We start from the raw sequence: 12,820 nt of genomic DNA on the forward strand, positions 1-12,820 counted from the left end.
ATACAAAATGACTTAGGGGAAATAATGGAGAGTATTATCAAAACCCACAAGATATTTTAAGGCTTGTAATTAGCAAGGATTCAAAATATAACAGCAGCAATGTGTTTAGTAAAAGTTGCAATCAGAAAATAATGTTAGGTAGCTTTCTGATGTAATTGAAAAAAAGGGGTGAAAAAAGTTATTGTTTATCAAAGATGGGGCCTTGTGCATGCTACATTCCCTGCCACCTACCATATCACTAGTTTTCAGATAATTGTTAATTTGAGGTCTAACTCTTCATGATTCCAGTCTATCTATCCTAAACACAGTTATCATGTTTAACCTACGACTAATAGTAATCTTTTGTAATTTACTGTTTTTAGAGAAGTAAAACAAAAAATATTACTACATATATTCTATGACTACTTCAAAAATAACTAATGTATGTCAAATGCATATTCTCTAAGGAAGCAAATATATAGTCAAAGATTACATTTCTATGTTCACTATGAAATGTTAAGTTCCTATCAATGGAATGTAAACTGTGGTGATATCTTATTTGTACAAATAAAACTTGTCTGAACATCAGAGGGTGGAGCTTGCCACTAGCTAACCACAGAGGTCTGAAGGTCTATACAGACAGACAGGAAGTGAGAAAGCTTGAATATAGGCAGAAGAAAACAGGAACTTGCTCTTTTTTCCCCTGGGAAGGTAGCAAGGTAAAAGTGGCTTTGGCTTGTTCTGTCTTCTCTCTGATCTCTCAGCATCTTCCTTTATATTTGACTCTGGGGTTTTATTATTAAGCTCTATTAGAAATTGACTTGCTTATCAGCACCCAATGTTAAGTTACAAATTCAAGAAAAGGCCACTTTGAAGACACCAGTCAAGGCCTGAGCTTCAGGCAGAATTCCTGAGTCCCTGCCCAACTGACTAAGTTTTCCTTTGTTTGTTCCCCAAGTCTTTGAAAGGATGTGGGATTTTTTGGTTATAGCTTTTCAAAATACTCTTCAGCTGCCATCCAAACTCATGAGGCTTTGCCCTCAGGCTTTACCAACCATTCCTGTTAATTCTTAACAATCCTGTTTGCATTTTTCAGACATCTAGCTTGTTTTTTCTCTCTCCCTGTCCCTCCCACCCCCTTAAGTTTCAGGCTTTTCCTAGAACCTCTCTCCTAGGGCTGCTACAGGCATATGCTAGTACTCAGATCAGACAAGGTATGCTTCCCAGTTCACTGACATTGTCAGCGGATTTGGTAAGTCTATTGGGAATTCTTAAAGGTAGGAATTAGTTAAAAAGGAGAGTTTTTCCCACATTAAAAACGAAAACCACAATTACAATGGAGTTAGATCGCTGTATGATTATCCAATGCATGATTTATAAATGCAACAATTAAATGAAGGGATAATCAACTGGGAAAAACAGCATTAATTAGCATTTTTATCATTCTTGGTTTATCTATAAAAAAGTTTGTTGATATGATTGCCAAGTTGCAGGCCTTAGAAAACCTTATTAAAGCAGATCATAGAGATATTCAGACACAGACAGAGGAATTTAATGGGGAACCAAATTTAGCATTATATTTTAAGGTTAAAATGGCAACTAAAGTCTTCAGACAACCAACCTAAATGAATCCAGTAACATTACAGAAAGTGCCAATTGATAGAGGTTCAATAAGAGTTACTTGGAAGCTCATGACAACATTAGATTTTGGAAAATTCAAGAAAGCTGTAGTCTCATATGCATGCATTCATGATTTGTGAAGCAGATGATAAACATGTGGTCAGTTTGTAATAGAGTTAACCCTATAGAATGGATAGGCTTGATTAAAGCTGTTTTAGAGCTTAGTCCACAATTACAATGGGTTTCCTACTTCAGATAAAAGGCTAAGAATATTGAACAACCGGCTAAAGCTAGAGTAGATAGCTCCCAAGATCAAATGCTTGGAGGAGATTATGCTACTTTAGAAAAGCAATGTCTATATGATGATCACCTCTTGGCTTTATGCCATGTGGCAGCTTTGAATGCTTGGGACAGAGTTGGAAAAGTAAGAAAGAAAATTGACTCATTTACAAAAGTTATACAGGGTCCAAAGGAAACCATCAAGGATTTCTTACAAAGACTAACCTCAGTAGTAAAAAGAAAGTTATTAGATTCAGAAATTAGAAAAATAATAATTGAAACTATGATTGGGGATAGCAAGATATCACCACAACTATGGTTTTTGAAAATGCTAGTTCTCAATACAAAAGGATAATTGGGCCTTTAAAAGCAAGATCAGCATCTTTGGAGCACTGATCCAAGATACAATTAATAATGAAGCTCATGATTGATGGGAGATGTCATTCTGTAAATATGTTTCTCATACTGGTTAATGAATAAAGCACTGTTGGCCAATAGGAAAGGAAGATAGGAGGGACTAGGAGACTAGGAGGAAAGAGGAAGGAGTAAGGAAGAGTCAGCATGGAGAGACCGGGGAGACCAGATGCCTGCCCCACTCCCCGGTAGGTGAAGCCACGTGGAAATACACAGAAATGGGTTATACTCAAGACAGAGCTAGCTGATAAAAAACTAGTACCTGGCCAACAGCATTATATCAAATACAGAGTCTCTCTGTGTTAATTGGGGCTGGCATGGCGGCGAGAGGAAGACCAGCAGCGGCAGGAGGAAAAACATATTCCTTACACATGACCATGATGATGATACATAAATAGGAGAGGTGATTTCAAGACCTTTAAAGAAAGATCAAAATGTCAACTGTTTTAATTGTGGCAAACAAGGCCAATTTAAAAGGGACTATAAACAGGGAGATCCTAGAAACAAGGCTTTCTATAAACATAATTAAAAAACAACATCCCTTTTAGATTATGGAGAAGGTATGGCAAGGGCAGGAATTGGACAAATGAATATAGATCAACAAGGGGAATTCAAGGTAATCCTTTGCCATCAGCAAACTCCCTGAGAGGCCTCTTGCAGGTCTCTGAATCAGACTTTTCCTGTCACCATGAAATCTCCTTCCCAGAGCGACTGAAGTGTCTAATATCTATTATAAGAAATCAGACTGCTCCGTATGATCAAAGAGGTATGAAAGAGAGAACAAAAAAGTCAAGAATAATCACAAAGTGAGTATATTGCCAAACTTCTATAAATGAGCACAGACCAAAATTAAAATTGTGAATAAATGACATTATCATTGAAAGACTAGTAGACATATGTGCTTACCTAACAATTATATCATAAGAATTTTGGCACCTAAATTGGCATCTTCAGGAGGTAAATATTAAATTTTTAGGGACTGGAACTTTATCTCAAGTAAAACAGAGCACAACATGGCTCAAATGTATAAGGACAGAAAGACAGAGGGGAATATTAAAACCATATGTTGCTAATATTGCAATGAAATACTCAGATAAACATTCCCCCCCAATCTTTTAAATTGGGAAAGAGGTTTTGCTGTTGCTTCCAAAGGTGAAAAAACAATATGAATACCATCAAAATTAATAAAGATTCGACATGAACAAGACACCCCTTAATTAGGAGAGATGATTTTCATCAAGCAATTAATCTAAACTAACCTATAAAATTAACAAATGCTTTTCATTTGATCAGATATAACAGGCCAAATGAGAACCTCCCCCAAAAGGAGGGGTTTTATTTTTGTCTTTTCGGGAGAATAAAGGTATTCTCCTGAACTGAATAAATAAGACATGTGAAGAAAAAGGACAAATCATCCAGAAATATTGTCCCAAGAAAGGGAGTAAATTGGCCTTTTGGTATATCATATTTCTAACAGGACAAAATTTCATAAATCTTCCCCTATGTTTGTTTTGCTTTTTTCTACAGACATACAATGCAAATGGTCTTTTTGTAGTCCAAGTACAATAAAATACTAAAGTTGGTTTTGGAATTGGAGTGTAGCACTATCCTCTGAACCTAAGCATGCTTGATAAAAGGAAATTCAAAAATCTCTGTCTTGTGTCAGAAGAGCCACCTGATATGATACAGAAGAAAAACAAAAATTAAAGGACTGCTGTATTGCCACTAATCTCATAATCCTTTGGTTTTATATTGACTTTTGACAACTTTTCTTAAGGAAAAAATATTGTGTTCATATAAAAATTTAAGATTAAAATATGTATTTTAAACATTTTGTCATGATAGTAATGCTAATATAAAGTGTTAATTCTAGAAAAATGTTTCATCCACTTTCCTGTACATGATTTCAGGTTCAAGACCCTATCAGTTCTCTCCAGTGAACCAGAAACATGCCTAACTGCAATCTCTGAAGTCTCCAAAAAGAGGATGGGGCCCCACAACAACAACTCCCCCAGGACTATGACCACACCATTAAACTGAACAACTCCAACTAAAGACTGTCTTTGGACGGCTACTAACTGCCATAGGACTATTTAAAGGTGGACAGCTGAGGTGATTCAGCCTCACAGACTACCCTAGCTGGGACTTTAAGCAAGCTCTGCATTTTCCCATTATGCAAAGATGGGACAACAAATGATACAGCTTGACAATTAATCCAATTTTCCTTTTCAAGATTTCCTAAAGATGTCATCATTCCCAAATAGTAGGATGCAAATTTAGGAATATGGTGCCCACATTCCCAAAACGTGGGATGGGTGGATTTTGGCCTTTCACTGGATTGTGGTTATTTGTCATTGTTTAAGGGAATTGGTTACAAGGTTTTCTTATATTAATTATAACTTCTGTTTTAGACAAAAAAAAGGAATATGTGGTGATATCCTGTTTGACCAAATAAAGCATGCCTCAACACCAGCAGGTGGGGTTTGCCACTGGATAACCATAGAGGTCTGTATAAACAGGAAGTGAGACAGCTAGGCAGAGAAAGGAATATAGGTAGGAGGAAACAGAAATACCACTCTTTTCCTCTGGTAAGATAGTGAGGTAAAGGTGGCTGTGGCTTGTTCCTTCTTCTCTCTGATACCTGGCTTTTATTATTAAGACCTTATAGAACTCAAGTGGCAAGAAATAGAAGGGACAAAAGTTGTCTTAGTAGGTAATTTTTTTTTCTTTCATTAACTGCTCCTAAACAACATGAAGCCTCTAAAACTGGGAAGAGTTAGAAACTGGAAGAAACTTGGACACTTGAATTATCTTATAAAGAAGAAAACAATGAAAAACCTACCACTAACACTCATATGAGATGATTAAATTTAAAGAGAAATTGTCCAATACAATCAACTTCTGATCTTAATACTTACAATTTTTTTTCCTCACGGCCCATGGATAACAGTATGAATATATTTTTTTCTTACTAAGATTGGGAAATCCATGAATATTAGAGTCAGGTAAATTTAGTTCAATCTGTATCCCTTGTGACCAAGAGAAAGCCAAAAAAAAAGTAAAATGAGTTCTCAAGCAAATTTTGTTAAATGAATGAATTAAAAGGGCAACTACTGACATCTAGGGACATAAAATAAAAGACCTTAATGCATGATAGAAAATTATATAAATTGCTTGGTAACTCCTAAAAACTTAAGGTTAAAAAAAAAAAAAAACAGTTAAATTCACCGCTAACATATGCCAAAATTTTACAATGTTTACTGACATAAATTTTAAAAGTCAAAAGGCCCACAGATATGGAGACACACATCTTTAATCGCAGGACATGGAAGACAGAAGCAGGCAAACCCTAGTGAGTTTGAGACCAGCCTGCTCTACACTAAATTCCAGGAAAGACAGGGCTATAGAGACACCATCTCAAAAATCAACAGAAATTCAAAATGTTCAAATTAAAGTTTCTCAATCAAATACTCCCACAGCCACATCAAAGGAAAATCTGTTTAGTAAACAACTAAGTTAAACAACTAGGGATCACCAAGACTATCTTTCAAAGTCACCTTACTGCTTTCACTTTGTAAAATGGTTACATTTTCTTTCCTTGCACAGATGCCCTCCCTAAGAAAGACTAGGTTGTGGCCATAGAATGTTCTGACTGTTGTAATAGTGAAGGGTTTTTATAAAGTGGCTTTCTAAAATACATTAGTATTTTTCATTTGTACTATTAGACGTCAATAGATGGACTTTAATAAAAATTTGTTCAGAATTAATTGCACTTTTATAGGTTTTCCATCAAGCACAAGGGATGCATAAGATCTACCAAAAATAGTTATTGGTGTTTGACTCCAATGCCACTATTCCTACAAATCATGATCTAAATTGCTCCCAGATGTTTTATACATCAACCAATAAGAGAAACATAGATACTGAAGGACATCCCATTTCAGTAGTGTTCTCTATAGCAACAGTGAACATTTAGCACAAGTGCCTTATTTTTTTGTCAGTTTCTTTCTGGGAACAATTTAGATCATGAGACAAGAATTCTGGGGAGAGGATGCAGAGGGAGGTCTTGAGGAGACACCATATAATTCCTGAAGGAGTAACATGCTGGAAGCTTCTCTGGTAAAACATGATGACATAGAAATACTTAGATTAATAGAAATAGATTAATAATAAAGAAAGATACCAATAAGAATCCAGAGCCATTGGCCAAACAGTTTATATTTAACGTAAGCCTCTGTGTGTTTATTTGGGGTGACCAGGCTGGACAGAAACCCAGTCTACACACTACAGGTTCCTTATGTAATTTTGTGGTGAGTGGAGACTGACGACACAACATGGACTACTCATGTGAGGTCAGAAAAGAACTTGTAGGATTCAATATTGTCTTTTTATCAATTGGATTCTGAGGATTTCAGTTCAACTGGAGTTGCAGCTAGGAGTTTATACCAGTTAAAAAAATAAATTTTTTAACATTAATTTTCTAGCCAGGAACTCTGATACTCTCAGTTCCAATATTATAAAAGTTTCTTTTGAAGTTTTAATCTAAGTATGTGTATCCTCTGTATACATGGAAATGTCTGCATCTTTTCAATTCCTGCTGCTCTTCTATTTTGTTTGGGTTTTCATTATTGCTGGTTCAAGACATTGGCTATGTGTTCCATTCAGTAAGTAATGACAATGCTCAGTCTAGGGAATGCATCTACATTTCACTATGAAAAAGATACCTTGTGAACTGTACTGGGAATAGTTGTTCACCTTTTATCTCATTCACAAAGTTTTACCATAAGTATAAAATATTTTTTATAAACACTATACCAATTTAGATAGTATATATTTTTCCTGTAACATGACTATTTCACATATTATGTGAAAAGATTATCTAATATCAAACCATCCTTGTATTCTCAAGATAAATTTGCATTTCCTTGTTTTTATTCTCCTTTTTGTTACTTTCTCTGAACTACAATCTGACTATCTGAGGGGAGGCTATTAAATATTTTAATAGTGTGCAATTTTCCCACAGGAAAGCAAAATTCCTGAACTCAATAATTTATTTCCAGCTATTAAGACTGTCTTTTTATATTTGTTTAATTTATTCCCTATTTGTAGTGATATACTTTTATGTTTTCATAAAACTTGTTTGAGGGTTCAACATGCAAAGCCATCCACAAGCTATAGAGGTCACGAAGTGGTAATACACATCCTTAATCCTAGGATTCAGGAGACATGCAGATAGATCTCTCTGAGTTCAAGGCCACCCTGGTCTACACAAGAGTGAAGAGTAACAGAGCTCATGCCTTTTATCCCAGCACTATGGAGGTGTAGACATGAGTGATATGGCAAGATGGAAAAGGGAATAATATAAGAGGAGGAAACAGGATATAAGACCTTTTACTCCTAAGGATTTCTGGACACAGAATTGCCATTTCAGCTTAGTAGAGGTAAAATATATATTGCCTTGCCTGCTTTGCTTCTCTGATCTTCAGATTGAAGCTTGAACCCCAACATCGTCTCTGGTTCTTTTATTTATCATATTACACCTATTCTGTTTCAATTTACACATAATTTCTTCTTTTATCCTTCTAACCTTTTAAACCTGCTCATTTATTATTCATCCACATTTAGCTAATAGTTTTCTATTACTACTGTTCATATTCAAGAATCTTAAAACATGTGCTGTAACTTTAGACCTCCTTTAAAATAGGTAATTTCACCTATGAGAACAGTATACATGTTGTACTTGTTCAGTGGATTGAAGAGGTAGAAGGAAAGAAAGTACTAGAAAATGTGCTAGACATGTTTAGCTTACCCATCAGCCTGTATGTTTTATGCATTTAATTTAACTTTGCTATACTGTATATGTTGTGCATACTGGACCCCCCCCCAAAAAAAAGCTAATTTCACAGACATCATGAAAGAGCATACCTTTATCTAAAACGCTGTTTATATGGAGTACATCTGTCCTGCTTCTTCCCTCATCACTTGATTTCCTATAAAGGAAATTTTAAGATATACTATCCTGCAAAAAGTAAGACACTTGAGTATTTAAGTAAGTTTTTTTTATATACTAATAACTAGATGAATACTAGATTTAACAGGGAAACGGAAAGACAGCTTGAGATACATGTTATCTGAATTATTTTCTCACTGTGGTTATACGAATCCTAAAGGAAACATGATGAGAGAGAAAAAAATTTTAGCTTTCAGTTTCAGAAGATCACAGCTTTCATGCTAAAGAGTTCACTGCAGAAGGAGCGGGAGACATGCTTAAAAGTTGGTCAATCAAAAAGCAGAACAAGCTGGAACAAGAAGATGGAAACTTTTCAAGTCCCACTTAATCAGTATTAACTTTGGCAAGCCAGGCCTTACATGCTAAGGATCAAAAAACCCCCAAAACAAAAGAAGCAGATGTGAAACATGAGACTATGAAAGACATTTTAAATTCAAACTATATATAAGGTCACTATCTATTAGTAACATTTGATCTTCCACCATCAGAAAGGACACTAAGGACCTTACTATGAAAGAAACCTGCATACTCTTATTTTTTTAGGGAAGTAATTTAAGTTCTTTTAACCCACAAATGTCAAGTTCCTGACTACCATTAAGTGCTTCTCTACTATAACACAAATTATGTTCATTTGTGGAATTCTTCTATACAAAATACATAACATTCTTCTACACAAAATACATATACAATTTAGTCTGTTTCCAAACTCACTGACACTGTCTATTGCCTCAGCCCAAAATGTTTGCTTGTGATATAGTATAGCTCAAACTTCATGTTTTTAATTACAAAAGTACAAACCATGCATGGCGTTTATACTCTCTACAGGACAATTCATCCTGACTTTAGGTTTGAAGTGGGTAGGCAACAAACAACAAAATTATTATGTCATTGTTAATGGAAGGCCCTTGTCAATCATTTAAAAATGCATGACTTTGTCTCAGGAACCACACACACAAATATGAAACACTATGAAACAATCCCACACTTGCAATTTAGACATAATAAAAATGATCAACAGCACTACATTTAGGAGCATGATATTTTATGCAAACAAAATTAAATTTGCTCAAAAATAATGGCTAGAGCATGTGAAAGAAAGACTAATAAATTTGAAAGATCAGAAGGCAAATCCAAAATAAAAATCTAATCAATAAGTTACAATGTGAAAAAAAAAATCACCACAGTTTGTACCTTAATCTCAATATACCAAGTTAAAGAAAAGTGAGTACTAAATTTTAAAAAATTAAAAATATAGTGAATAAAATTTAAAAATAACACAATGAAATATATTTCAAATGTTGTATTAAAATCAAATTCTGAAAAATGTGGTGTCCTGACTAGCAATTCATTTTCAGAAAATGTGGTAAAAAAGTGGTGTAAGAATAATATGCAAAACCTTACGTTGGTAAATACTTTGTTTAAAATAAAGATAGGATTTTTCTCATATGACATTAAGTATTGTGTGACTGGGGAGACAGACTTTTTTGATAAACTGGCTGCTATACATGCAAAAAAAAGTCAAGGTTCAACCACCAGAACCTGTATTCAAACATGACAGGACTAGAAACATGTCTCAGCAGTGCTTGGTTCCCAGGATACATGTGAGGTGGATTACAACCTCTGTTCTGAGGGATCTGATGCTTCCTTCTCGATTCTCAGACATCTGTACTTAGTATGTGTATACTCTACCACAAACACACATACATACACACAAAACAAAATAAAAACCTTGACAAAGTGTACACTACCACACATAGCTAATTTGACAACAAAATTGATAACATATACTGAATACTTATATAGTTATAATATGTAATAATATAAAGTTATACATAAAAAATACAAAATTCCAAAATTATGAAATTCGTTTTCTTATATTTTCTTTCTAATCAAAACTGACAAGAATATACTTTCAAAATCAGCACTTCTACCATGTTAATATTTTTCTCTGAAAGTATGATGATTAAATGATCAAATTTAATGGCTGGAAGGTACTTGGTTTTTAAAATATACAAATATAATACACAAACAATCATCTACTGCTATAGATAACTGGGATTTCCTTCATTGTGCAATAAAGAATATTAACAGTATTAGTCGCATTTTGCCTGCCCACACAAATTTAAAGACCAATGTATACATAAATTTACAAAAAAAAAAAGACAATATAAATTTCTCTAACAGCTTCAAAATGAAATGCAAATGAAAAATAAAAGGTAATTTAATCACAAGTTGGTCATGAATGTAATTTATTTCATCAATTATCTAAATGCTTTTTGCACTTAAATTGAAGATGCATTTTAAAATTAGAAATTGAGAAATTGAACAAAGATTTAGCTTACTGTTAATCACTGGTTATCAAGGAAATGCAAATTAAAATAATACTGATTTAAGTTATCAATTGGGGGAGGGATTGAGACAGGGATTCTCTGTGCAGCTTTGGAGCCTGTCCTGGAACTCGCTTTGTTGACCAGACTAGCCTTAAACTCACAGAGTTCTCAATGCTGGGATTAAAGACATGAGCCACCACTGCCCAGTCTTAAGTACAGAACAGGGAGGGAGGGAGGGAGGGAGGGAGGGAGGGGACTAACTAAATAACTAACTAACTTAAGCATGCTTTTATGCATTTTGTTTGGTTTTGTTTGTTTGGGTAGCTTTGGTTGTCTTAGAACTACCTCTGTAGAACATGCTGCCCTTGAAAGCACAGAGACCCAGCTTCTCTGCCTGCCAAGTGGTGGAATTAATGGCATGAACTACCATTGACCAGCTACATTTCTTTTTATTACTGGGTTATTTAAGTTCTTCTGGCAGAGTTGCACTAAGGAGCACAGGCTGCCCTCAGTCTCGTGAGCCTCATATCTAGCCACCAGAATGATGTATTTCAAATTTGTATCACACATTCAGCATGTTCAACTAAACAACTTAAAGGTTTTGGTGCATTTTATTATTTCTTATACTTCTTAAGAAGGATAGAAAGTTAATCTTTGGAAAGAAATGTGGTATTTATTTCTTTATAAGTTAAAAAATCCATGAAACAAAAATTTTGCCTGTTGCATTTTTAAATATAAATTTACAGAGATAAGCATGAATATTTAATATATTTTAATTGTAAAAAATAATGCAACAAGATTCTAAAGGGATAGTAAAATAACTCTGGTTTATCTTTTTAATGAAGTTATCAATAAAATCATAGGTTAATAAATAATTCATTGTTGACAAATGAAATATAAAAAACAGTAAACAAATTACCAACATATCAACAGATCACTCTGGACTAAGATGACTCAATACATAACGTGCCCATTGTACAAGCATGACCTGAGGCTCGGAGACAGTCTCTGTCTCTGTCTCTCCCCCTCCCTCCCTCCCTTCCTTCCTCTCTCTCTTCTTTCAAATACTCTGAAATCCACACATACCAAGTCAGGTTAACAAACTGTGTCAGGACAACAGGGCAACAGAAATTCTCTTGGGCATCTCCTACAAGTCATTTTGTTTAGGAAAATAGAAAAAAAAATCTCGAAAAATAAACAAAAATATTCTTTTAAGCTAAACCGGAAAAAAACTCCAAAAACAAAAATGACCTTTGGTTCAGACAAATATTAGTTATACAGAGTTTAGAGGGGAGTGACTAAGTGGTAGAGTATACAATCCGATTCACTAAGACCCTGGGTACAAAAACCGTCATCAAAAACACAGACACTGACACACAATGCACATAAAGTGCCAATATACACAGTAGCAGATTCCACATAAATTACTGATTGTCATGCTCTATACAAGAAATAAAAACATTTAAAAATTACCTGCATTGCACTTTTCCCCACTTTCACCACTTCAAATAATGTGACAGGGTCCCCTTCACCATTCTGTTGGGGGTGTCCATTAGCTCTTCCACGACCTGCTCCTCTAATACCAGCTTCAATTCTGCTCTTTTCCCCTGGAGATTTTCGAGGTTTCTTATTTGTAGACTGAATTAAAAGAAAGAAAAATTATACTAAATGCAGACTTACTTCAGTTTTATATGACACAATCTCAAACTGTTTGATCCTATAAAGCCGTTTTGAAATACTATAGGTCAAAGACAAATCCCTAAATAAAAACAAAACTACTAAAATTTTTCATGATTAAAAACGTACAGAACATCAAACTGTAAGTTCATAGAGATATGAAAAGTTTAAAATCTCACTAGATTTTTTTATATAAGAATGTTTAATGATTTAATCATGTCTACTTTTAACTTCAACATCTTTCTCAATATATGGTCTACATCCTGAGATTCCTAGTTCACCAAAACACTCCTAGGAAATTATGCATTTCCAATTTCTTTCTCTGCTGAATTACTCAAACATTCTTAGACGTTTCAATACATATTCAGTGGACACACTTGAAGCTGTTCAAGATACTGGGGATACAATAAAGCTGAAGAAATAGCTTTACCTGGACATAGCCTAAATTTCTCCTCCCTCTAGTTATTTCTCTCTTTTGTTTTTATAAGACACAATGTCCCATCTAAGTACT

At 34.5% G+C, this 12,820-nt stretch overlaps 1 protein-coding gene across 4 annotated transcripts in view; it reads right to left on the minus strand.

Annotated features, from left to right (window-relative positions):
• Stag1 (stromal antigen 1) overlaps positions 1 to 12,820 on the minus strand; it is a 277,794-nt gene that overhangs the window by 171,253 nt on the left and 93,721 nt on the right. For all 4 annotated transcript variants that reach the window (XM_051206323.1, XM_051206308.1, XM_051206316.1 and 1 more), the window contains one exon: positions 12,106 to 12,270. In XM_051206323.1, coding sequence (XP_051062280.1) covers positions 12,106 to 12,270 — 165 coding nt within the window. The remainder of the gene's footprint in view (positions 1 to 12,105; positions 12,271 to 12,820) is intronic.

This window comes from Phodopus roborovskii, unplaced genomic scaffold, assembly GCF_943737965.1.
Source record: "Phodopus roborovskii unplaced genomic scaffold, PHOROB, whole genome shotgun sequence".
Taxonomy (NCBI): Eukaryota; Metazoa; Chordata; class Mammalia; order Rodentia; family Cricetidae; genus Phodopus; species Phodopus roborovskii.